This window comes from Pseudorasbora parva, chromosome 1 (assembly GCF_024679245.1).
Source record: "Pseudorasbora parva isolate DD20220531a chromosome 1, ASM2467924v1, whole genome shotgun sequence".
NCBI classification, from domain to species: domain Eukaryota; kingdom Metazoa; phylum Chordata; class Actinopteri; order Cypriniformes; family Gobionidae; genus Pseudorasbora; species Pseudorasbora parva.
This window is the reverse complement of record NC_090172.1, coordinates 69,475,865-69,498,364: the sequence shown is the minus strand read 5'-3', so window position 1 is coordinate 69,498,364 and position 22,500 is coordinate 69,475,865. Positions and strand designations below refer to the sequence as shown.

General features: G+C 42.1%; 1 protein-coding gene across 8 annotated transcripts in view; it reads right to left on the bottom strand.

Moving 5' to 3' along the window:
• The window catches only part of nrxn2b (neurexin 2b), a 474,027-nt gene that overhangs the window by 348,865 nt on the left and 102,662 nt on the right, over positions 1 to 22,500 (bottom strand). For all 8 annotated transcript variants that reach the window (XM_067447624.1, XM_067447626.1, XM_067447625.1 and 5 more), the window contains exon 3: positions 15,820 to 15,837. In XM_067447624.1, coding sequence (XP_067303725.1) covers positions 15,820 to 15,837 — 18 coding nt within the window. The remainder of the gene's footprint in view (positions 1 to 15,819; positions 15,838 to 22,500) is intronic.

Genomic DNA, 22,500 nt, shown 5'->3' with positions numbered 1-22,500 from the left:
TGTGTGTGTGTGTGTGTGTGTGTGTGTGTGTGTGTGTGTGTGTGTGTGTGTGTGTGTGTGAGAGAGAGAGTGTGTGTGTGTCAGTGTAGGCTCTCCAGTGTTTAGTTCAGCAGTGAAGGCTCTCCAGTGTTTAGTTCAGCAGTGAAGACTCTCCAGTGTTTAGTTCAGCAGTGAAGGCTCTCCAGTGTTTAGTTCAGCAGTGAAGGCTCTCCAGTGTTTAGTTCAGCAGTGAAGGCTCTCCAGTGTTTAGTTCAGCAGTGAAGGCTCTCCAGTGTTTAGTTCAGCAGTGAAGGCTCTCCAGTGTTTAGTTCAGCAGTGAAGACTCTCCAGTGTTTAGTTCAGCAGTGAAGGCTCTCCAGTGTTTAGTTCAGCAGTGAAGGCTCTCCAGTGTTTAGTTCAGCAGTGAAGGCTCTCCAGTGTTTAGTTCAGCAGTGAAGGCTCTCCAGTGTTTAGTTCAGCAGTGAAGGCTCTCCAGTGTTTAGTTCAGCAGTGAAGGATCTCCAGTGTTTAGTTCAGCAGTGAAGGCTCTCCAGTGTTTAGTTCAGCAGTGAAGGCTCTCCAGTGTTTGGTTTGCAGTGAAGGCTCTCCAGTGTTTAGTTCAGCAGTGGAGGCTCTCCAGTGTTTAGTTCAGCAGTGAAGGCTCTCCAGTGTTTAGTTCAGCAGTGAAGACTCTCCAGTGTTTAGTTCAGCAGTGAAGGCTCTCCAGTGTTTAGTTCAGCAGTGAAGACTCTCCAGTGTTTAGTTCAGCAGTGAAGGCTCTCCAGTGTTTAGTTCAGCAGTGAAGGCTCTCCAGTGTTTAGTTCAGCAGTGAAGGATCTCCAGTGTTTAGTTCAGCAGTGAAGGCTCTCCAGTGTTTAGTTCAGCAGTGAAGGCTCTCCAGTGTTTAGTTCAGCAGTGAAGGCTCTCCAGTGTTTAGTTCAGCAGTGAAGGCTCTCCAGTGTTTAGTTCAGCAGTGAAGACTCTCCAGTGTTTAGTTCAGCAGTGAAGGCTCTCCAGTGTTTAGTTCAGCAGTGAAGGCTCTCCAGTGTTTAGTTCAGCAGTGAAGGATCTCCAGTGTTTAGTTCAGCAGTGAAGGCTCTCCAGTGTTTAGCTCAGCAGTGAAGGCTCTCCAGTGTTTAGTTCAGCAGTGAAGGCTCTCCAGTGTTTAGTTCAGCAGTGAAGGCTCTCCAGTGTTTAGTTCATCAGTGAAGGCTCTCCAGTGTTTAGTTCAGAAGTGAAGGCTCTCCAGTGTTTAGTTAATCAGTGAAGACTCTCCAGTGTTTAGTTCATCAGTGAAGACTCTCCAGTGTTTAGTTCAGCAGTGAAGGCTCTCCAGTGTTTAGTTCAGCAGTGAAGGCTCTCCAGTGTTTAGTTCATCAGTGAAGGCTCTCCAGTGTTTAGTTCAGCAGTGAAGGCTCTCCAGTGTTTAGTTCAGCAGTGAAGGCTCTCCAGTGTTTAGTTCAGCAGTGAAGGCTCTCCAGTGTTTAGTTCAGCAGTGAAGACTCTCCAGTGTTTAGTTCAGCAGTGAAGGCTCTCCAGTGTTTAGTTCAGCATTGAAGGCTCTCCAGTGTTTAGTTCAGCAGTGAAGGCTCTCCAGTGTTTAGTTCAGCAGTGAAGGCTCTCCAGTGTTTAGTAAAGCAGTGAAGGCTCTCCAGTGTTTAGTTCAGCAGTGAAGGCTCTCAAGTGTTTAGTTCAGCAGTGAAGGCTCTCCAGTGTTTAGTTCAGCAGTGAAGGCTCTCCAGTGTTTAGTTCAGCAGTGAAGGCTCTCAAGTGTTTAGTCAGCAGTGAAGGCTCTCCAGTGTTTAGTTCAGCAGTGAAGGCTCTCCAGTGTTTAGTTCAGCAGTGAAGGCTCTCCAGTGTTTAGTTCAGCAGTGAAGGCTCTCCAGTGTTTAGTTCAGCAGTGAAGGCTCTCCAGTGTTTAGTTCTGCAGTGAAGGCTCTCCAGTGTTTAGTTCAGCAGTGAAGGCTCTCAAGTGTTTAGTCAGCAGTGAAGGCTCTCCAGTGTTTAGTTCAGCAGTGAAGGCTCTCCAGTGTTTCACGAGTTCACACTTACATATAATTATATAGAGTAATATAAATGCGTATTTGGCGTGCTGTCCGGGGGGAGGGATTCGAGCTCGAACTTGGCCCGAACCCAGAGTACCCCCCCCTTTTTGTGTAAGTGGTTAGAACTAAAAGAGCAAAATGTGGAGAAGGGGTGGAGGAGGGATGCTGATAAACTGTCAACAGAATGGAGGTAAGACTGCTGTGTATATATATGCACCTCTCGTTGATTAGCTGAGTGCTATCCACCTGTGTCAATTATCTGAAAGCCCTCCTCCCGAATCTTTGTTAATTAACATCGTTTAGTTCAGCAGTGAAGGCTCTTCAGTGTTTAGTTCAGCAGTGAAGGCTCTCCAGTGTTTAGTTCAGCAGTGAAGGCTCTCCAGTGTTTAGTACAGCAGTGAAGGCTCTCCAGTGTTTAGTTCGGCAGTGAAGGTTCTCCAGTGTTTAGTCTGCAGTGAAGGCTCTCCAGTGTTTAGTTCAGCAGTGAAGGCTCTCCAGTGTTTAGTTCAGCAGTGAAGGCTCTCCAGTGTTTAGTTCAGCAGTGAAGGCTCTCCAGTGTTTAGTTCAGCAGTGAAGGCTCTCCAGTGTTTAGTTCAGCAGTGAAGACTCTCCAGTGTTTAGTTCAGCAGTGAAGGCTCTCCAGTGTTTAGTTCAGCAGTGAAGGCTCTCCAGTGTTTAGTTCAGCAGTGAAGGCTCTCCAGTGTTTAGTTCAGCAGTGAAGGCTCTCCAGTGTTTAGTTCAGCAGTGAAGGCTCTCCAGTGTTTAGTTCAGCAGTGAAGGCTCTCCAGTGTTTAGTTCAGCAGTGAAGGCTCTCCAGTGTTTAGTTCAGCAGTGAAGGCTCTCCATTGTTTAGTTCAGCAGTGAGGGCTCTCCAGTGTTTAGTCTGCAGTGAAGACTCTCCAGTGTTTAGTTCAGCAGTGAAGGCTCTCCAGTGTTTAGTTCAGCAGTGAAGACTCTCCAGTGTTTAGTTCAGCAGTAAAGGCTCTCCAGTGTTTAGTTCAGCAGTGAAGGCTCTCCAGTGTTTAGTTCAGCAGTGAAGGCTCTCCGGTGTTTAGTTCAGCAGTGAAGGCTCTCCAGTGTTTAGTTCAGCAGTGAAGGCTCTCCGGTGTTTAGTCAGCAGTGAAGGCTCTCCAGTGTTTAGTTCAGCAGTGAAGGCTCTCCAGTGTTTAGTTCAAGAGCGGAGGCTCTCCAGTGTTTAGTTCAGCAGTGAAGGCTCTCCAGTGTTTAGTTCAGCAGTGAAGGCTCTCCAGTGTTTAGTTCAGCAGTGAAGGCTCTCCAGTGTTTAGTTCAGCAGTGAAGGCTCTCCAGTGTTTAGTTCAGCAGTGAAGGCTCTCCAGTGTTTAGTTCAGCAGTGAGGGCTCTCCAGTGTTTAGTTCAGCAGTGAGGGCTCTCCAGTGTTTAGTCTGCAGTGAAGGCTCTCCAGTGTTTAGTTCAGCAGTGAAGACTCTCCAGTGTCTAGTTCAGCAGTGAAGACTCTCCAGTGTTTAGTTCAGCAGTGAAGGCTCTCCAGTGTTTAGTTCAGCAGTGAAGGCTCTCCAGTGTTTAGTTCAGCAGTGAAGGCTCTCCAGTGTTTAGTTCAGCAGTGAAGGCTCTCCAGTGTTTAGTTCAGCAGTGAAGGCTCTCCAGTGTTTAGTTCAGCAGTGAAGGCTCTCCAGTGTTTAGTTCAGCAGTGAAGACTCTCCAGTGTTTAGTTCAGCAGTGAAGGCTCTCCAGTGTTTAGTCAGCAGTGAAGGCTCTCCAGTGTTTAGTCAGCAGTGAAGGCTCTCCAGTGTTTAGTTCAAGAGCAGAGGCTCTCCAGTGTTTAGTTCAGCAGTGAAGGCTCTCCAGTGTTTAGTTCAGCGGTGAAGGCTCTCCGGTGTTTAGTTCAGCAGTGAAGGCTCTCCAGTGTTTAGTTCAGCAGTGAAGGCTCTCCAGTGTTTAGTTCAAGAGCGGAGGCTCTCCAGTGTTTAGTTCAAGAGCGGAGGCTCTCCGGTGTTTAGTTCAGCAGTGAAGGCTCTCCAGTGTTTAGTTCAGCAGTGAAGGCTCTCCAGTGTTTGGTTCAGCAGTGAAGGCTCTCCAGTGTTTAGTCTGCAGTGAAGACTCTCCAGTGTTTAGTTCAGCAGTGAAGGCTCTCCAGTGTTTAGTTCAGCAGTGAAGGCTCTCCAGTGTTTAGTTCAAGAGCGGAGGCTCTCCAGTGTTTAGTTCAAGAGCGGAGGCTCTCCGGTGTTTAGTTCAGCAGTGAAGGCTCTCCAGTGTTTGGTTCAGCAGTGAAGGCTCTCCAGTGTTTAGTTCAGCAGTGAAGACTCTCCAGTGTTTAGTCTGCAGTGAAGACTCTCCAGTGTTTAGTTCAGCAGTGAAGACTCTCCAGTGTTTAGTTCAGCAGTGAAGGCTCTCCAGTGTTTAGTTCAGCAGTGAAGGCTCTCCAGTGTTTAGTTCAGCAGTGAAGGCTCTCCAGTGTTTAGTTCAGCAGTGAAGGCTCTCCAGTGTTTAGTTCAGCAGTGAAGGCTCTCCAGTGTTTAGTTCAGCAGTGAAGGCTCTCCAGTGTTTAGTACAGCAGTGAAGGCTCTCCAGTGTTTAGTTCAGCAGTGAAGGCTCTCCAGTGTTTAGTTCAGCAGTGAAGGCTCTCCAGTATTTAGTTCAGCAGTGAAGGCTCTCCAGTGTTTAGTTCAGCAGTGAAGGCTCTCCAGTGTTTAGTTCAGCAGTGAAGGCTCTCCAGTGTTTAGTTCAGCAGTGAAGGCTCTCCAGTGTTTGGTTTGCAGTGTGAGGGAGTAAATATTATATTAGTATTGCTCATATAACACACACATCACAGGTCTGTGTGTAAGTTTGGCCAGACAACATCCCAGAATTATTCATCATATTCAGAACTCTTGTGTTTTGATGTGTCAAGTATCTGTCAGCGTGTGTTTATCCTCGACTCGTTAATATGCAGATTAGCCGCAGCTCTGCGATCGTTATCGTCATGAATATGCATGAGATCAGACGGCCGCGGATGCGTGGCTCTTTAATGCCCGTTTAGGAGAGTTCTGCGGTTTACCACAGGACACGCAGGTCACAGGACGCAGCGTTACCATGGAGACCACAGCCTGACAACGCAACACTGACGATCAGGAAAACAACACTACACGCACACACACACACACACACACACACACACACACACACACACACACACACACACACACACACACACACACACACACACACACACACACACACACACCTGCCCATCTCAGAGTCCAGATGGTGTGTGAGTGTTTCTGACTGAATTCTATTTTCAGGCGCGTCTCAGATTCTACGGAACTGGATTCAGATGTGTGTGTGTGTTTGTGTGTGTTTGTATGTGTGTGTGTGTGTGTGTGTGTGTGTGTGTGTGTGTGTGTGTGTGTGTGTGTGTGTGTGTGTGTTGTACAGACGAGAGTGGGATTTCAATCATCTGTCAGATTCAGCTACACTTTCCTTAATATCACTTTTGCTCTCAATTAAACACTTAAAAGCATGTGAGGCAGAATAACACACACACACACACACACACATGCGGGCGTCACTCGGCTCATCACGCATGGAGGCGTGTCATTTCCTCCCGCAGGTCGTCACATGACATGTTTGCCCACACCGAGAAAGGTCAGAGCAGCTACAGTGAGCGTGGCATTTACACGAGGGACGGCTCGCTTTAAACATCAGAACACGCGTGTGAAAGTGACGGATCCAAGAGTTTCATCACGCGGGGCATTTACTGTTGTGTGTGTGTGTGTGTGTGTGTGTGTGTGTGTGTGTGTGTGTGTGTGTGTGTGTGTGTGTGTGTGTGTGTGTGTGTGTGTGTGTGATAACACATCAAAATCACCTCTCCAAACTGAGGCTGTTTATTTTGCTTAATATAATTTAATGATCACAATATAATCTACTATTGGCTGTCACGTTGATCTGACATCGCTAGCCTTCCTCTAGCCTGTTAGCCTGGGTGTGCTCTTTGATACCAATCTTTCATTAGATAGATAGATAGATAGATAGATAGATAGATAGATAGATAGATAGATAGATAGATAGATAGATAGATAGATAGATAGATAGATAGATAGATAGATAGATAGATAGATAGATAGATAGATAGATAGATAGATAGATAGATAGATAGATAGATAGATAGATTATTGTAATGCTCTACTGGGTGGTTGCCCTGCTCGCTTAATAAACAAACTCCAGCTGGTCCATGATAGATAGATAGATAGATAGATAGATAGATAGATAGATAGATAGATAGATAGATAGATAGATAGATAGATAGATAGATAGATAGATAGATAGATAGATAGATAGATAGATAGATAGATAGATAGATAGATAGATAGATAGATAGATAGATAGATAGATAGATAGATAGATAGATAGATAGATTATTGTAATGCTCTACTGGGTGGTTGCCCTGCTCGCTTAATAAACAAACTCCAGCTGGTCCATGAGTATACTAACCAGGACATATTACCCTTGTTGCAGTAGATGAGAAGCACTAGAAAAGAAAAGTTCGATACCAAAGAATTGAACATGAACTTGATATGCAATATAATACAGTATACTGTCAATTACAGTACAGCAAATAAGTGAATCAATAAATTCAGTGTACTATGCCAAATTGAATTACAGTATCATGAGGTGTTATCAGATATCAGGTTGGAGAAGATGGAAAGCACGTTGGATCGATTGCTCCTGTCTGAGCTCGCTTTCAAATCTATATTTGATATCAATAATCTTTGAGATCAATTATATCCCGATAATCTTACCGGGAACGAATACCGTGAAAAACGAGTGATGATAAAAGCCGAGTTTAAAACACAAGCTAAAATGACACGGACACAATCTTATTCTTATCACATCTGCTGTTGTTAACACTATCGGTCGGTTTAGGGTTTAGTGTGGGTGAACGTTAAGAAACCAACGTAACACAACATGCCAGATTCACACACATCTGTTCCGGGAAAAGCTTTTAGCGCCACCCAGTGGACATTTGACTTTGAAACTGTCGCAATATGAACCTATTGGTACGCATTTTGTAGTTTGCAAAAACGTTACGGCAGATAGATCTGGAAAACTCATGACCAAACATCGGTATTACTTCAGTATGGGGAACACATATTCACTATTAACTCCGACTTCTGCCTCAATAAACTCCTAATTTACTGCTTATTAATAGTTAGTAAGGTAGTTTTTGTAGCGTTTAAGTTTAGGTATTGGGTCGGATTAAGGGATGTAGAATAAGCTCATGCAGAATAAGGCATTAATATGAGCTTTATAAGTGCTAATAAACAGACAATATCATAGTAATATGCATGATCATAAGACACTAGTTAATAGTTAATAACTGAACCCTAAAATAAAGTGTTACCAAACTTCTTGTCAATTTCAACTTTGCCATAATTACCATTTTTTTATACCAAAATTTAAATTTTTATTTCATAATTTCACCCTTTTATGCCACAATTGAACACTGATATCTTCTAAAGCTCCACAATGAAGGGTTTCATCTGTAAATCAGGCAGAAAAATAAAACACAAAACCACAAAAACTCATCTCATCCGCTCTGGAGAAGGTTCAGAACTAATCCGTAATCTGGTTTAGTTGATCCACTGTAATCTGTGATAACTCAAACTTTAATCTCATATCTACAGAGGACATCAGCCTTCCATTTCACGGCCAGGAGAGGAGAAGCATCCAGAAGTCTCCAGCCGTCATGAGGTTTAATCCCGAATGTTCCAGAGGGACGGATCATTAGCTGGGATTGGGCAGATAAGGACGGTCTGTCTGGGTCTACAATCAAACGCATCAGAAACAACTCCTCCAAACTCGCACCGTTATTCCACAACAATCCCTCGTTCAGCTGGGAAACACCTGACCAAAATGGGGTCACGGCATTCCCGGCTCATCCATTTGTGGAGTTTTTTTTTTCCTGGCAGGCCGAGAATCGCTCCGTACGGATTGTCCCGCCGGACGGCTGAGAGACGCTCAAGCTCATCAATCTAACGATTCGGTCGGAGACGCTAATTAGACAAAGCCCCTGAAAATAGGCCAGCCGAGATCGAGTCCACGGCCAGCGCCTTAATATAGGATGGACAACAGTTAACCGCCGCTTTACGAGCCTCAACCACCACTACACCCTTAGAAATAAAGGGGACAAGAACCACAAATGGGGTTTCAGAGCGATGCCAAAGAAGAACTATTTTGGGTCTCATTGGCAAAATGTACCTGTGGCAACGTTTTTGCAAACCACAAAATACATACCAATATGTGCAATATCACTGCAGTTTCAAAGAGAAATTTGAAAAATATTTGTTTTTACCATTGTCCATGATTTGTAAACGAATATGTGTTGGAGTTTGCGTCACTTAACCATAGAAAAGATATGTTTTCTGGGGAAAATATCAAAATGAGTTTTTGCTTAAAACAGGCAAATTGATCTGCCAATGGGGTGAGGAAAAAAATCTTATTTCTACTGGAAACAAGAAACAAGATTTCAATCAGAAACAAGATTATTTTCCTCACCCCATTGGCAGATCATTTTGCCTGTTTTAAGCAAAAACTCATTTTGATATTTTTCCCCAGAAAAAAAAAAAAAAATCTCATGTCGTTTACTGATCTAGTAAATGCATCTTGATTAAGAATTGTTAGATATTTAGACTGGAAACAAGACAGAATGACTGAGGAATTGGAGCATTGTTTGCCGTGTGTGATCCAGGTCAGAATCTGAAGTCTGGCTGGTTTAGTTAACTCGGCTAAAGACAAACCAGCACGACAGCAAAAGAGTCATGATATCTGATCTGTAGATGGTGTTTAATGGAGGACTCTTCAAACACCAGAGCTTTAAATGCTGATGATGTGCTTCGCTATATGCTGACTTTATTCCCACACTGTACATATATTATATATATATATATATAGATTAGGGCTGGGACTTTAACACGTAAATTAAGATTAATAACGCAAAAAAAGAAACAACATATTTTTAACCGCACTTATTTTTGCACCGCGGAACGTTTTTCAATGAATGAGTTTTGACGGACCGATTATACTGAAACACCAACTAGCGTTCACGACTCACGACCACAACAAACCAGTGTGAACATGTTTTAAAAAATGAAAGGATGGAAGCCTCGACAAGAGCATGATTGTGTGCAAGCGATACAACAAGGAATTTGCGTATCACCGCAGCACATCGAAACTCAAATATCACAAATACGCTTTTGCTACACTTAATGGCAAACATTGCACTGGTCTGCTGGACTGAAATAAATAAACTTACTTACTTTTTAAGTTAAATCAACAATATTTTTTACAGTTTACTTGCAGTGTAAACAGATTTTGAACTTAAAAAAGAAAGTAACCAGCCAAATTGTGCTATTTTTATGATTTATCATATTTTTATGTGGTTCAGATACAATAATATTTTGAGTTTCTATTTATTAAAACAATTACCTTCATTGTATCAACTAAGTTTTTTTAAGTTCAATAAACATTTTTTAAACATTTTAAGGCAACCAGGTTACTTACTTTTTTAAGTTAAACCAACAAAATATGTTTACACTGCAAGTAAACTGTAAAAAAAAAAAAAACTGTTGATTTAACTTTAAAAAGGTAAGTAACCTGATTGTCTTAAAAATGTGTTTATTAAACTTAATTTGATTTGCTACAATGAAGGAAATTGGTTTAATAAATAGAAAAACTCAAAATATTATTGTATCTGAACCACATAAAAATGCGATAAATTATACAAATAGCAAAATGTGGCTGCGTCATCACAAAAAAAAAACACACAATTAACCAATATGCTTACAAAATATTTTAGTAATATTTGAATAAAGGTTGCGATTCTCAAAAATGTTCATTAACTCAAACAGGTAACTTATTTTTTTTTTTTAAAATATTGTTTTACAGTGCCATGTTTGAATGTGTTAGAGGTATAGCTCTCTGCACTTATATTAGCATATATATTCATGCAGCAGAAGCTTCAATCCGACTGTTTCTTGGTCTTATTCTGAAGCAGATGCATGTCTCAGGTCAGAACCACAGCATGCCATCCAGAGATGACATTCCCACATCAAAACCTTCATCTCTCCGGGTTTGTCCTCTAGTTTTCTGCCCGACCCGCACAAACCCAGCAAATGTCATTGGCTTCAATCAGAACAGAAGGCAGAACCTGAAATAAACGCCTCGAGCTCCTGACACAACAAGCCATCTGAGTTCAGATCTACTGTCATCATGTTTTGTCAAACTGTGCTGTTTGTGTAGTCAAGTTTCAGTGACTGAGGCCTGGTTTCACAGACAGGGATTAGATTAGCCAGGATTAGGCTTTAGTTCAATTAGGGCGTTTAAGTAGCTTTTCTAATCGTGCTTTAGAAAACAAAACATGACTGGTGCACTCTAAAAAAAGTGCTGGGTTTTATAGATTTTATTTATTTGGGTCAATTAAGGACAAACCCAGATGTTGGGTTAAAAATTTAAATGACATTTTTTAATCCAATGGTTGGGTTTATCCATATTTGACCCAAATTTGGCCCAGCATCATTATAGTGTGCGCATCTTGAGACAAAACAATGGCACTGACATATTTTAATTAGGGCTGTCAATCGACTGAAACATTTAATCGCAATTAATCACATGATTGTCATGAGATAACACGTGATTAATCGCACGATCGGCATGAGTTAAATCCTGATTAATCGCATGATTATCATGAGATAATGCATGATTTATTGTAGGATTGCTATTAGTTAACTCGTGATTAATCGCAGGATTGTCATGAGTTAACATGTGATTACGTTTACATTTACATTTATGCATTTAGCAGACACTTTTATCCAAAGCGACTTACAACTCAGGAGAACAGGAAGCGATCCATCAAGAAGAGGCAACGAAACACAAAAAGTGCCCTAAATACCAAGATTTGTACACTGCTCAAAGTAGCAAAGACCAGAAAAGGAAAGAAGAAAGGAGAAATAGAAAGGGAAAGAGTTTTTTTTTTATGTAAGATTAAGTGCTCATGGAAGAGATGGGTTTTTACCTGTCTTTTGAATGAAGCGAGTGATTCTGTTGTGCGTATGGAGGACGGGAGATCGTTCCACCAACCAGGAACAATGAAATAAAAAGTTCTAGAGAGGGATTTCATGCCTCTCTGTGATGGTACCACAAGCCTTCACTCATTAGCTGAGCGAAATTAATCATAGGATTGTCATGAGTTAACTCAAGATTAATCGTAGGATTGCCATGAGTTAACTCGTGATTAATCGTAGGATTGCCATGAGTTAACTCGTGATAAATCGTAGGATTGCCATGAGTTAACTCGTGATTAATCATAGGATTGTCATGAGTTAACGTGATTAATCGTAGGATTGCCATGAGTTGACTCGTGATTAATCATAGGATTGTCATGAGTTAACTCGTGATTAATTGTAGGATTGTCATGAGTTAACTTGTGATTAATCGTAGGGTGCCATGAGTTAACTCGTGATTAATCGTAGGTTGGCATGAGTTAACGCGATCAATCGCATGATTGCCATGAGTTAACACGTGATTAATCGCATGAGTGTCATGAGTTAATTCGTGATTAATCGCATGATTGCCATGAGTTAACCCGTGATTAATCGCATGAGTGTCATGAGTTAATTCGTGATTAATCGTAGGATTGTAATGTGTTAACTTGTGATTAGTTGTAGGATCGACATGAGTTAACTTGTTATTAATCGTAGGATCGTCACGAGTTAACTCGTGATTAATCGCATGATTGTAATGAGTTACCATGTGATTAATTGTAGGATTGCCATGAGTTAACTTGTGATTAATCGCATGACTGTAATGAGTTAACGTGTGATTAATCGCATGTTTGTAATGAGTTAACGCGTGATCAATTGCATGTTTTTCAAAAGTTAACTCGTGATAAATCGCATGATGGGTTTTATAGATTTTATTTATTTGAGTCAATTAAGGACAAACCCAGTCATTGGTCCAGCTCAGATGTGTGTCTGTGTTTTTAGATTCTCAGTCTAGAGAGATCATATTCACACTAAGAAGATCAAGCAAAACACCAGGCAGAAAAGGTCATGTTAAGAGGAAAGCTCTGATTGGGAGATTTAAACTCTTGACATCTGGCAACCGTAAGCAGGAACGCTCTTGAGGCTTGATAAAACAGTCTGCAATATTTTCTGTTCATTTTTTTGTTGAAGTATACACAGAGATGTTGGCGTGTCCTGGACTCTGAAAGCTCATTATTGCCTGTTTGTCGTGTTGTTTTGTTATCACAGGCACTTCAATATACTGTAAAGAGTTATAGATACCTTAATACTAATTGATTATATTTGAATGTATTTCTACACACAACAAACTCCACCAAATACACCTAATACTTTATAACATTACATTTTCTTAAAGAGGTGCAGAAAAGACACGTATGTTTCAAAATGATCTGCTTCTGTATTATTGCTCTTTAAGGTTGAGTTGATTTGCACTGGAATCAGTCTGAAACATTTACTTCATACAGTTTTATTGTTAAGTTATTAAACTTCGGTTACATTTTATTTTTAAATCTTTGTGACACTGCAAATATAGAGTTAATTATTAATATTAAGTAACAACATGCACTTTCTATAGGGTTAGGGTAGGTTTTAAAATTTCGGTTTAGGGTTAGTTGCATGCAATTATGCAGAATATATAATTACTACGTACAGGTAAAATACACTATATTGCCAGAAGTATTGGGCCGCTCATCCAGATCCCTGAGTTCCGGTGTTCAATCCGTGTATAACTCCAGTTCTCGGCCTGCAGACGCTTCTACACACATTAGTGAAAGAATGGGTCGCTCTCAGGAGCTCAGTGAACTCAAGCGTGGGGCCGTGATAGGCTGACACCTGTGCAATAAGGCCATTCCTGACATTTCCTCACTACTAAATATTCCACGCTCAACTGTTAGTGGGATTAGAACAAAGTGGAACAACAGCAACTCAGCCACAAAGTGTTAAATCCCAGAGCGGGGTCAGCGCATGCTGAGGGTCACAGTGTGCAGAAGTCTCCAACTTTCTGCAGAGTCAACCGCTCCAGACCTCCAGTGTGGGGTTGTTTTTCAGGGGTTGGCCCCTTAGTTCCAGTGAAAGGAACTCTTAATGCTTCAAGACATTTTGGACAATTTCACGCTCCTGACTTTGTGGGATCAGTTTGTGGACGGCCCCTTCCTGTCCCAGCATGACTGCGCTCCAGTGCACAAAGCGTCGGCCCATAAAGACATGGATGAGGAGTTTGGTGTGGAGGAACTGGACTGGCCTGCAAAGAGTCCTGAGCTCAACCCGATAGAACAGCTTTGGGATGAATTAGAGCGGAGACTGAGAGCCAGGGCTTCTCGTCCAACATCAGTGCCTGACCTCACAAATGAGCTTCTAGAAGAATGGGCAAAAATCCCCATAAACACACTCCTAAACCTTGAGGAAAGCCTTCCCAGAAGAGCTGGAGCTGTTAGAGAGGGTGGGCCGACTCCAGATTAAACCCCACGGGTTAACAATGGGGAGATCATGTGTGTGTGAAGGCAGGAGTTAAAACACTTTTGGCAATATAGTGTTATGAAACAATGACACTGTAAAATATAGGCTAACACTTTTCTTTACAGTGTCCTTGTTACATATGTACTTATCATAGTACATTATGCATAATTATATGCAACTAAATCTCAACCCTATAGTAAATACATGTTGCTTCTTAATATTAATACTTAAATGTATAATTATAGTGTAACAAAGACACTTTAAAATAAAGTGTTACCTAAACTTGTTATTAAGCATGCATGAGGTTTTTTGGTTTGAATGATAATGATGTTAATATGGTGATAAAAGCTTCAGCAATCATCCTGATATTTATTAAAAATCAGAAACGGTCACATGCCCATGGAGTCGTGTTTAAGCTCCTGACGCTCAAAAACAATCAGACTTTTATAAATCACTGGAAAATGTGCATTTAATCTTGTTTTCCGTTGCGCTCGCCTCCATCTCCATCTTCGGGGTTGCCATAGCAACGTCTCTCCCGAGGCATGCTGGGTAATCCATCAGCAGCGTCCAGATAGAGGAAAAACATCCAGATATCTACGCCTTATCCCAAACATGCACCATCAATTACGCAGACAAATCCAGCCTGCGGGGGAATGTGAGTAAATAAAGCCGGCTCTTGGCAGATGCAAGCGCCGTTACGGGAGGGTTTAACCTTTGAACTCACACACCTGCTTTAACACTGAGAACACAAAACATAGCCAGGACGTCAACAAACGTGAAACACGTCACACCTGAGCCCCTAAACCCACCAATAACTGCCAGCGATCGCATTGGACTCGCCATCTGAACCGACTGGAGAGTAAAGTCAAACTGTGGCACTTTACAATAAGGGCTCAGCCGTTAACATCAGGTAATGCACGCGGAACCAGCATGAACTTTTTGATTAAAGGTGTCATGACCTGGCTTTCTTCTTTGTTTATCCTGTTGTCAGAGGTCCACTAATGACGTTGGTGTGGTTTTTACCTTCACACACATCATAACTCTTCAGTAATAGGCTATTTTCTGCACTGGTTTGAGGCTCTCTCCTGAACGCTGGGTTCTGATGGGCGGGTCACTGGAGACTTAAGTTAACGCCCACGGCTAGGATTGGAGAAGATTTGAATATTTAATGAGCTTCTGCTCCGCTGTCAGGGAGGGATTGTTTTGAAAGCGGTAACCGGAATGATTCTCTCGACCACAGGGCTCGCTAAACGTCTTTACCAAACAGACACAATGATTTATTCCTCATCCAACCGATTAATTGGAATATAATTTTTGTATTACTTGGCCCGTCCAATCGGTGGATATTGGCGAAGCGCACGTTACATAAACGCACATGCACACTACTGTTACATATAAAAAAAGACGTTTTACTCACATAAGTGTGCTGCACCGTTCCTGACGGATCCAATAAAGAAGCACAGCATTGTGTTTTAATCTCAATATGTCTGCAAATCCAGCTCGACCTGAGACGTGTTTACAAACACTTCTGCTGTGAAATGAAGCGAACACGCGAACATGTCTTCCCCACGTCAGCTGGAACATCATTAAAAATAAATGAAGTATCACTCATTCCTAATATTAGGATCAGAAGGAAGCTTAAGGAGCGACTGTGTTCTTCCACAACCAGGAATAGCGCAATATCTTAATCTTCCTCCGCATGTTTATTGATGCTGGCTAGCGAGATCATGAGTCGGTGGGCGGGGCTATTGGATTAGATGAGTCGGTGGGCGGGGTTACTGGATTAGACGAGTCGGTGGGCGGGGCTACTGGAGTAGACGTGCTTATTATTCTGTAGAAGCGGTGTTTCTCAACACGTTGACGTCAAGATGAAGCACACAATCGTTTTCTGAGCCTGGTGTCTATAAAAGCTTTTCTTTGACTAACAAGGAAGTTTTCATCTCTGAAATGTAGAGGATATTCTTATATTACTATGACCTTTTATATATCAAAAGCTGAAGGGAAAGTTGATCCTCAACTCATCAGCCCATTGCTCATTGTTAGCTCATGCATTAACCAATGGTAACAAACCAGAGCTTATTGTAAACCGTTACCAATCAAAGCAACTCATAAGAAGAAAAGAAAGTGGGATAAAGGAGGAAGAGTAAATCTCGGAGAAATGTGTTTCTCATAGCAGCGAATCAAAGCCCCAAGAAGTCGCCAAAACCGCAGTCCAATCGGACAAGGCCTCGGCGCGGCGGCCGAAAGCACGAGTCCAGAACAGCATCGTCAACACACACCGAGAGTTTAATCAGCCGGCTTACCTTCAACAGCATACTCTTCTGTTCCCGAGAGCCCAGAGAGAGAGAGAGAGAGAGAGAGAGAGAGAGAGAGAGAGGGAGAGAGAGAGAGAGACTTCATTAGTGTGACTTCTCATACATCTCAAAACCACACATGAATGTTTCACTGGAGAATTGATTGGTTCAAAAAAATTGAAAATCCAAGACGCCCAGCTGAGAGACATTAGAAGACATTAGGAGACATTAGGAAAGGAGTGTAAGACAATATCAGATTTAACTGCAGTTTCACACAGGTCAAACACCTCGATCCTGGCTCAGCTCATTAGAGATGCTTCTAGTTCAGCACACAAACACACACACACACACACACACACACGATTCATCAGTGTCTCGTTGTGATGGTGGCCAGAGAGACGCAGAACGAGGTTAATTACTGCAAAACTCTTGGCAAGACGGGTTGAGAAAACGCTGAAACATAACCAACATTACTCGCGAGGTTTCTCCTATTTCGGGAAGTCGCTTACAAAACCTGATAAGGCCACGCGGATGAACTACGGTGGAAACTCATTCGCTGAATAATCCCTCAATAAACTCGAGTGGCTTTGGCTCAGCAGAGGCTGTGATCATAACATGCAACTGACCCTCAACCAAACCCCACTCCTACCCTAAGCACATATGATTTATTAATATTACTCAGTGCTTAAATATATAGTTACACTGCAACAATGGCACCGTAAAATAAAGTTACATTCAAATACTGTTCATAATTCAGCCTGTTCTCTATTCAACACACTTCCAATTGGAGATGTTAGTGGAGCAGAAAGGAAAAACTACAGATTTTAGTAAAAAAGGGATGAACAGTGTGAAATAGAGAGCTACCATGAAGAGGAGGAAGAAAATGAGTATGAAGAAAATCAGAAATCGTGTTTGTTTGGTTGGTGTTTTAATGCCATATTAACTTCTCTGGCTAATTTCATGCAAAGATTCACACATATGAGTTTGCTTTGGATCCAGTGTTCGCTAAGACTCCTGAACATCCTAAAATCGTGTAAGAATTACATCACTGATCAATCATCTCATAATCAGATGTTATTAAACGGCTGAGGTTTCAAATCATAATGAGCTCTTAATGAGACACTTAATACGGCGTGAGTATGAACACACGCGAGAGAAAACATCCCAAAAACTCTACATATGCAGTCCTCAGAGCATTAGAGGGAAGAAGAAGAAGAAGAAAAAACACTGGTGAATTATTAATTTTCATAAATCTGGCTCTTCCCTGAGGCGAGGCATTGTCTGACTGCCGCTATTAAGATTTCATGACGGCACGTGAGACTTTAGAGCTCAGTTCAGTTCAATAACTGTGTCAATGTCACAAAAGTCACGTGAATGAATCAATGAACAACCAATAATAATAAAAACTGGAATGTACATTTACTGAAGAAAATGTGAGTGGCGCTTGCAGTGGCAAAAACTCAGCATTCGGTTGCTAGGGAGTTTCTAGGTGGTTACTAGGGTGTTCTGAGTGGTTGCTAGGGAGTTGTTATGCAGTTGCTATGGTGTTCTGGGCAGTTGCAAGGGTTTTTCTAGGTGGTTGCTAGGTGCTCTGGGTGGTTTGCTAGGGCATTACTAGGTCTGTAGTTGTCACACTTGAGACACACTTGAGACTTGACACTGTCACATATGAGACACTTCTAAGCATGTTATTAACATGTTTTAACACTTTGTTTGATAGTTATTAGCATGTATCACTATTCACTGCTAGCATAACTAGCATGTTGAAAGTCCTGTTTGCTACCGTGAGTCAAAAGAGCCGATCCCCAGGTCTCTACGATGTTCTGATGCAGAGGTATAGTTCTTGTTAAGCCGTTGCTAGGGTACTCTATTTCGTTGCTATGGAATGGCGATTGCAGTGGAAAAACTCAGCATTCGGTTGCTAGGGAGTTTCCAGGTGGTTACTATGGTGTTCTGAGTGGTTGCTAGGCAGTTGCTTTGGTGTTCTGGGTGGTTGCTAGGGTATTGCTAGGTGCTCTGGGTGGTTTGCTAGGGCATTACTTAGTTGTCATATATGAGACACTTCTAAGCATGTTATTAACATGTTTTAACACTTTGTTTAATAGTTATTAGCATGTATCACTATTCACTGCTAGAATAACTAGCATTTTGAAAGTCCTGTTTGCTACCGTGAGTCAAAAGAGTCGACCCCCATGTCTCTACGATGTTCTGATGCAGAGGTATAGTTCTTGTTAAACCGTTGCTAGGGTCCTCTGTTTCGTTGCTATGGAATGGCAAATGCAGTGGAAAAACTCAGCATTCGGTTGCTAGGGAGTTTCTAGGTGGATACTAAGGTGTTCTGAGTGGTTGCTAGGCAGTTGCTTTTGTGTTTTGGGTGGTTGCTAGGGTTTTGCTAGGTGGTTGCAAAGTTGCTATGGCTGGTTTGCTAGAGCATTGCTAGGTGGTTGCTAGGGTGTTATGAGATGTTGCTAGGCAGTTGCTAGGGTTTTCTGGATGATGTTGCTAGATGGTTGGTCCTTTCACTTTTAAAGGGGACATATTATGCCCCTTTTCACAAGATGTGATATACATCTCTGGTGTGTGTGTGTGTGTGTGTGTGTGTGTGTGTGTGTGTGTGTGTGTGTGTGTGTGTGTGTGTTTGTATGTGTGTGTGTGTGTGTGTGAAGTTTCTGCTCAAAATACTCCCAGATCATTTATTATCGCTTGTCCAATTTGCCTCTATTTGTGTGTGAGCAAAACATGCCGCTTTTGTGTGTGTCCCTTTAAATGCAAATGAGCTGCTGCTCCCCGCCCCCTTCCAGATGAGGGCGGAGCCTTCTCCGTCAACAACACAACAGGCCGATCTCACTCAGACTAATGTCAGAAATAAGCCGTTGTGGATCAGCCAAAAAAGTTAGAGCCGGAGTCACAGACGAGAGATGAGAGCTCCACACTTTTCAACACTCCTGGACATTATAGAAAGCTAGCTTTAGCCGTATTAGCGTACAGCGTTCAGCTCATTCAGAAGTACATTAGCAGACATTCAAAGAATATGAAGTCCATCCTCACTCGTTCAGATATAAAGTTAGAGCTGAAATATATCATGTTCTCTGAGACTCGTGTGTTTTCATGTTCATCAGGACATTAGTGATGTTTGTGGCGAGGACGTCTCTGTGCGTCTCACTCAGGGGGCGTGACTATGCTAACGGGCCAATCAGCAGCAGGCGTGGGCGGGGCTTATGCAGGAGGAAATATGAGTGATTGATAATGATTGATGGGGATTATAACACAGGTATCAGGTGGATTTTACTATTATAGGCGGTGGACACACATATCTGTGATTAAGCACCTTATAAATGTTATTTTTTGTATAATATGTCCCCTTTAACATATAAATATCTTCTTAATATTCTCCCAGCAAATTCACTGGGGGCCAAAGGAAGGCCCTCCTGAGATGTGTGAGGCCTTGTCAACACAAGCGATTAACAGCAGAGATTAGCTATTTCAGAGCGTGATCTGAACACCTAAATCACACTCAACGCCTCTCCTGGGCTTTTGCTCCAACATCCAATATTATATAATCAGGGAAGCTCGAGCCATTCGCAGACGCTGAGGAGCCACAAACACGCCAGAAACCAGAGGGATCAGCAGTGCATTCTGGGATCAGAACGAACACTGAGCCTCGACTACATTAAACACAGATGGGGAAACAGGGGAGCGTCTGATTGGCTCTTCATTGGTCAGCATTTATTAGGGGTTCGAGCACGAAGTGAAGAAGAAGAAGAAGAAGAAGAAGAAGAAGAAGAAGAAGAAGAAGAAGAAGAAGAAGAAGAAGAAGAAGAAGAAGAAGAAGAAACCCTATTGTGGCTGTTAATTTTCCCATGATGCATCATTCTCCATCTAAAACTGATCCGGCAGACCAAACTGACACAAACTACCAACGTCACCGAGGCACGCCCCGATCGGCCTGACGGGGGCGCTACAGTCAGCAAAAGTACCAAATGGCTCATAACTCCTAAACCGTTTGAATCCCTGGCTCAAGACAGAAAAAATGCATGCCTCCGATTGGCTTGTCGCCTGAGGAAAAAAATCAGGTATTCTGGCTTTTTCCAAAAACCTACTTTTGCGAACTAGTCCTAGGTTTTTGGCCAGACTGTAACCAAACCAGTGCAGCCAGGTTATCTGGAGTCTGAATGTCAAAAATTATAAAACAAAATTTCGGGATTCGGGATTCCTAAGGGCCGCCAAGTTTGAGGGGGAGAAGCCCGTTTTACTTAATTGGCTATAGCGGGTCAAACGAGTTATTTTCACCAAACTCAGCACACCTATGTAAGAGCTCATTCTATGGTCACCCGAAAAAGGATGCGGCGACTGGCCTCTTGGTGGCGCTATAACGGTTAAAAAGGTGTCAAAATGATGCATTTCTATAGAAAATCCCATTAAACCCCCTGAAAGCGGCCCTCTTCCTGCCTGATTTGCAACTTCTCAAAATCGGGCGTCACGTAAAGATCCTTGCAGATATTTATGGATGTCGGACTACCGGTCAACTATGGGTTAACTACACTCACCTAATGGATTATTAGGAACACCTGTTCAATTTCTCATTAATGCAATTATCTAATCAGCCAATCACATGGCAGTTGTGATTGGCTGATTAGTTCACATGGCAACTGTTCTTCAATGCATTTAGGGGTGTGGTCCTGGTCAAGACAATCTCCTGAACTCCAAACTGAATGTCAGAATGGGAAAGAAAGGTGATTTAAGCCGTTTTGAGCGTGGCATGGTTGTTGGTGCCAGACGGGCCGGTCTGAGTATTTCACAATCTGCTCAGTTACTGGGATTTACACACACAACCATTTCTAGGGTTTACAAAGAATGGTGTGAAAAGGGAAGAGCATCCAGTCTGCGGCAGTCCTGTGGGAGAAAATGCCTTGATGATGCTCGAGGTCAGAGGAGAATGGGCCGACTGATTCAAGCTGATAGAAGAGCAACTTTGACTGAAATAACCACTCGTTACAACCGAGGTATGCAGCAAAGCATTTGTGAAGCCACAACACACACAACCTTGAGGCGGATGGGCTACAACAGCAGAAGACCCCACCGGGGACCACTCATCTCCACTACAAATAGGAAAAAGAGGCGACAATTGGCACAAGCTCACCAAAATTGGACAGTTGAAGACTGGAGAAATGTTGCCTGGTCTGATGAGTCTCGATTTCTGTTGAGACATTCAGATGGTAGAGTCAGAATTTGGCGTAAACAGAATGAGAACATGGATCTATCATGCCTTGTTCCCACTGTGCAGGCTGGTGGTGGTGGTGTAATGGTGTGGGGGATGTGAAAAAAAGAACTGATCAAATTTTCTCAATCTTTATTATTAACAGTTCTTCAACATGAATGTTTCTTCTGAACATGAATGCTTCATATCCGCTTGTTAAGTCGTGACGTAAGGAACGCCGTTTCCGGGTTCAAGCCTCAACTCGTTTCACTTGAGAATGCCATCAACACCCGTTTATGAGCGCTATTTATTCATATTAAACATCAAACGTTTAAAAAAGTTTAACATTTAAAATACTTACAGTCTACACAACAGTCTCTGTGCTCACAGCGTTACAGACATTAATATTTTAACGATTTATAAAAGATGAATCACTGTCTGGCCATCTGGAATTTTGATATGGAGGAAAAGGGTATGATTATAATTTTTTTGTAGTATTACATCACATTGTGTGTGTATATTAGCACCGTTTGTAGTTTTTCTTGTGGTATAATATAGAGCGCTTGGACCCGGAAGCGCTGACGCGTGACATCAGCCTTAACTACCGGATAGGCTTCTCTTGCCTACTTGTTTTTTTTTTATTTTATATTTTATATTGTCAATATGTTTTTGAGATTTTTGGATCTGGTTGTCCTTCACACCTATATATTACCAACAGGTGTGTGATAGTAATTGTGTCCTAATAAATATGGCCAATAGAAATTAAATCATTATGTAATACTGAAATAATAAATGTTTTTATTTTTATTTAAAATAATAGACTGCTTCAAAGCAAGGCCGTAACCAGGTCAAACAGAACAGTGAACGAAAATCTAGATCTAATTCTAGTTAGAAATAATCAGTTTGGAACTATTTGCAAACAATATTTGCTTTAATTGTCGTCAAATATATTATTAGTCCCGAGATTCTTCGCATGAGTGAATAAATGTGTGAAGACTGCGCGAATGTAAATCCTGCCCACTTTAATTTGATTGGCCATTTGAGCGTTCATGTCAATCACGCGGTGTCAACCAATTATACTGCATGAAAGAGGGCCGAGCTAACTCTCATACACACACACACACACACACACACACACACACACACACACACACACACACACACACACACAAAGTGAGGGATAAAGCGCGGCACACGCAACGACTCCGCCAAAAATGGTTTTCAGAGCAATGCGCGGGCCGAACTAACGCTAAACTTTGATGTCAAGTAGGGGCCTTAATGCTTGATCCCCGATAAATGCCGCTCGCAGCTTTAATTGTTATTATTAATTATAAACTTTAATAGTACATCACTGATGCTTGAGTAAGGTCCTCAGAATGAGCTCGGCAGAAGGTTGTGTGCTGTATTATTAGGGTGCGTCTTAAAATACACACAGCCCAAATATAATGAGGCCACATTGACTTCATGACCTGCTGATGGCCAACAAACCGCAT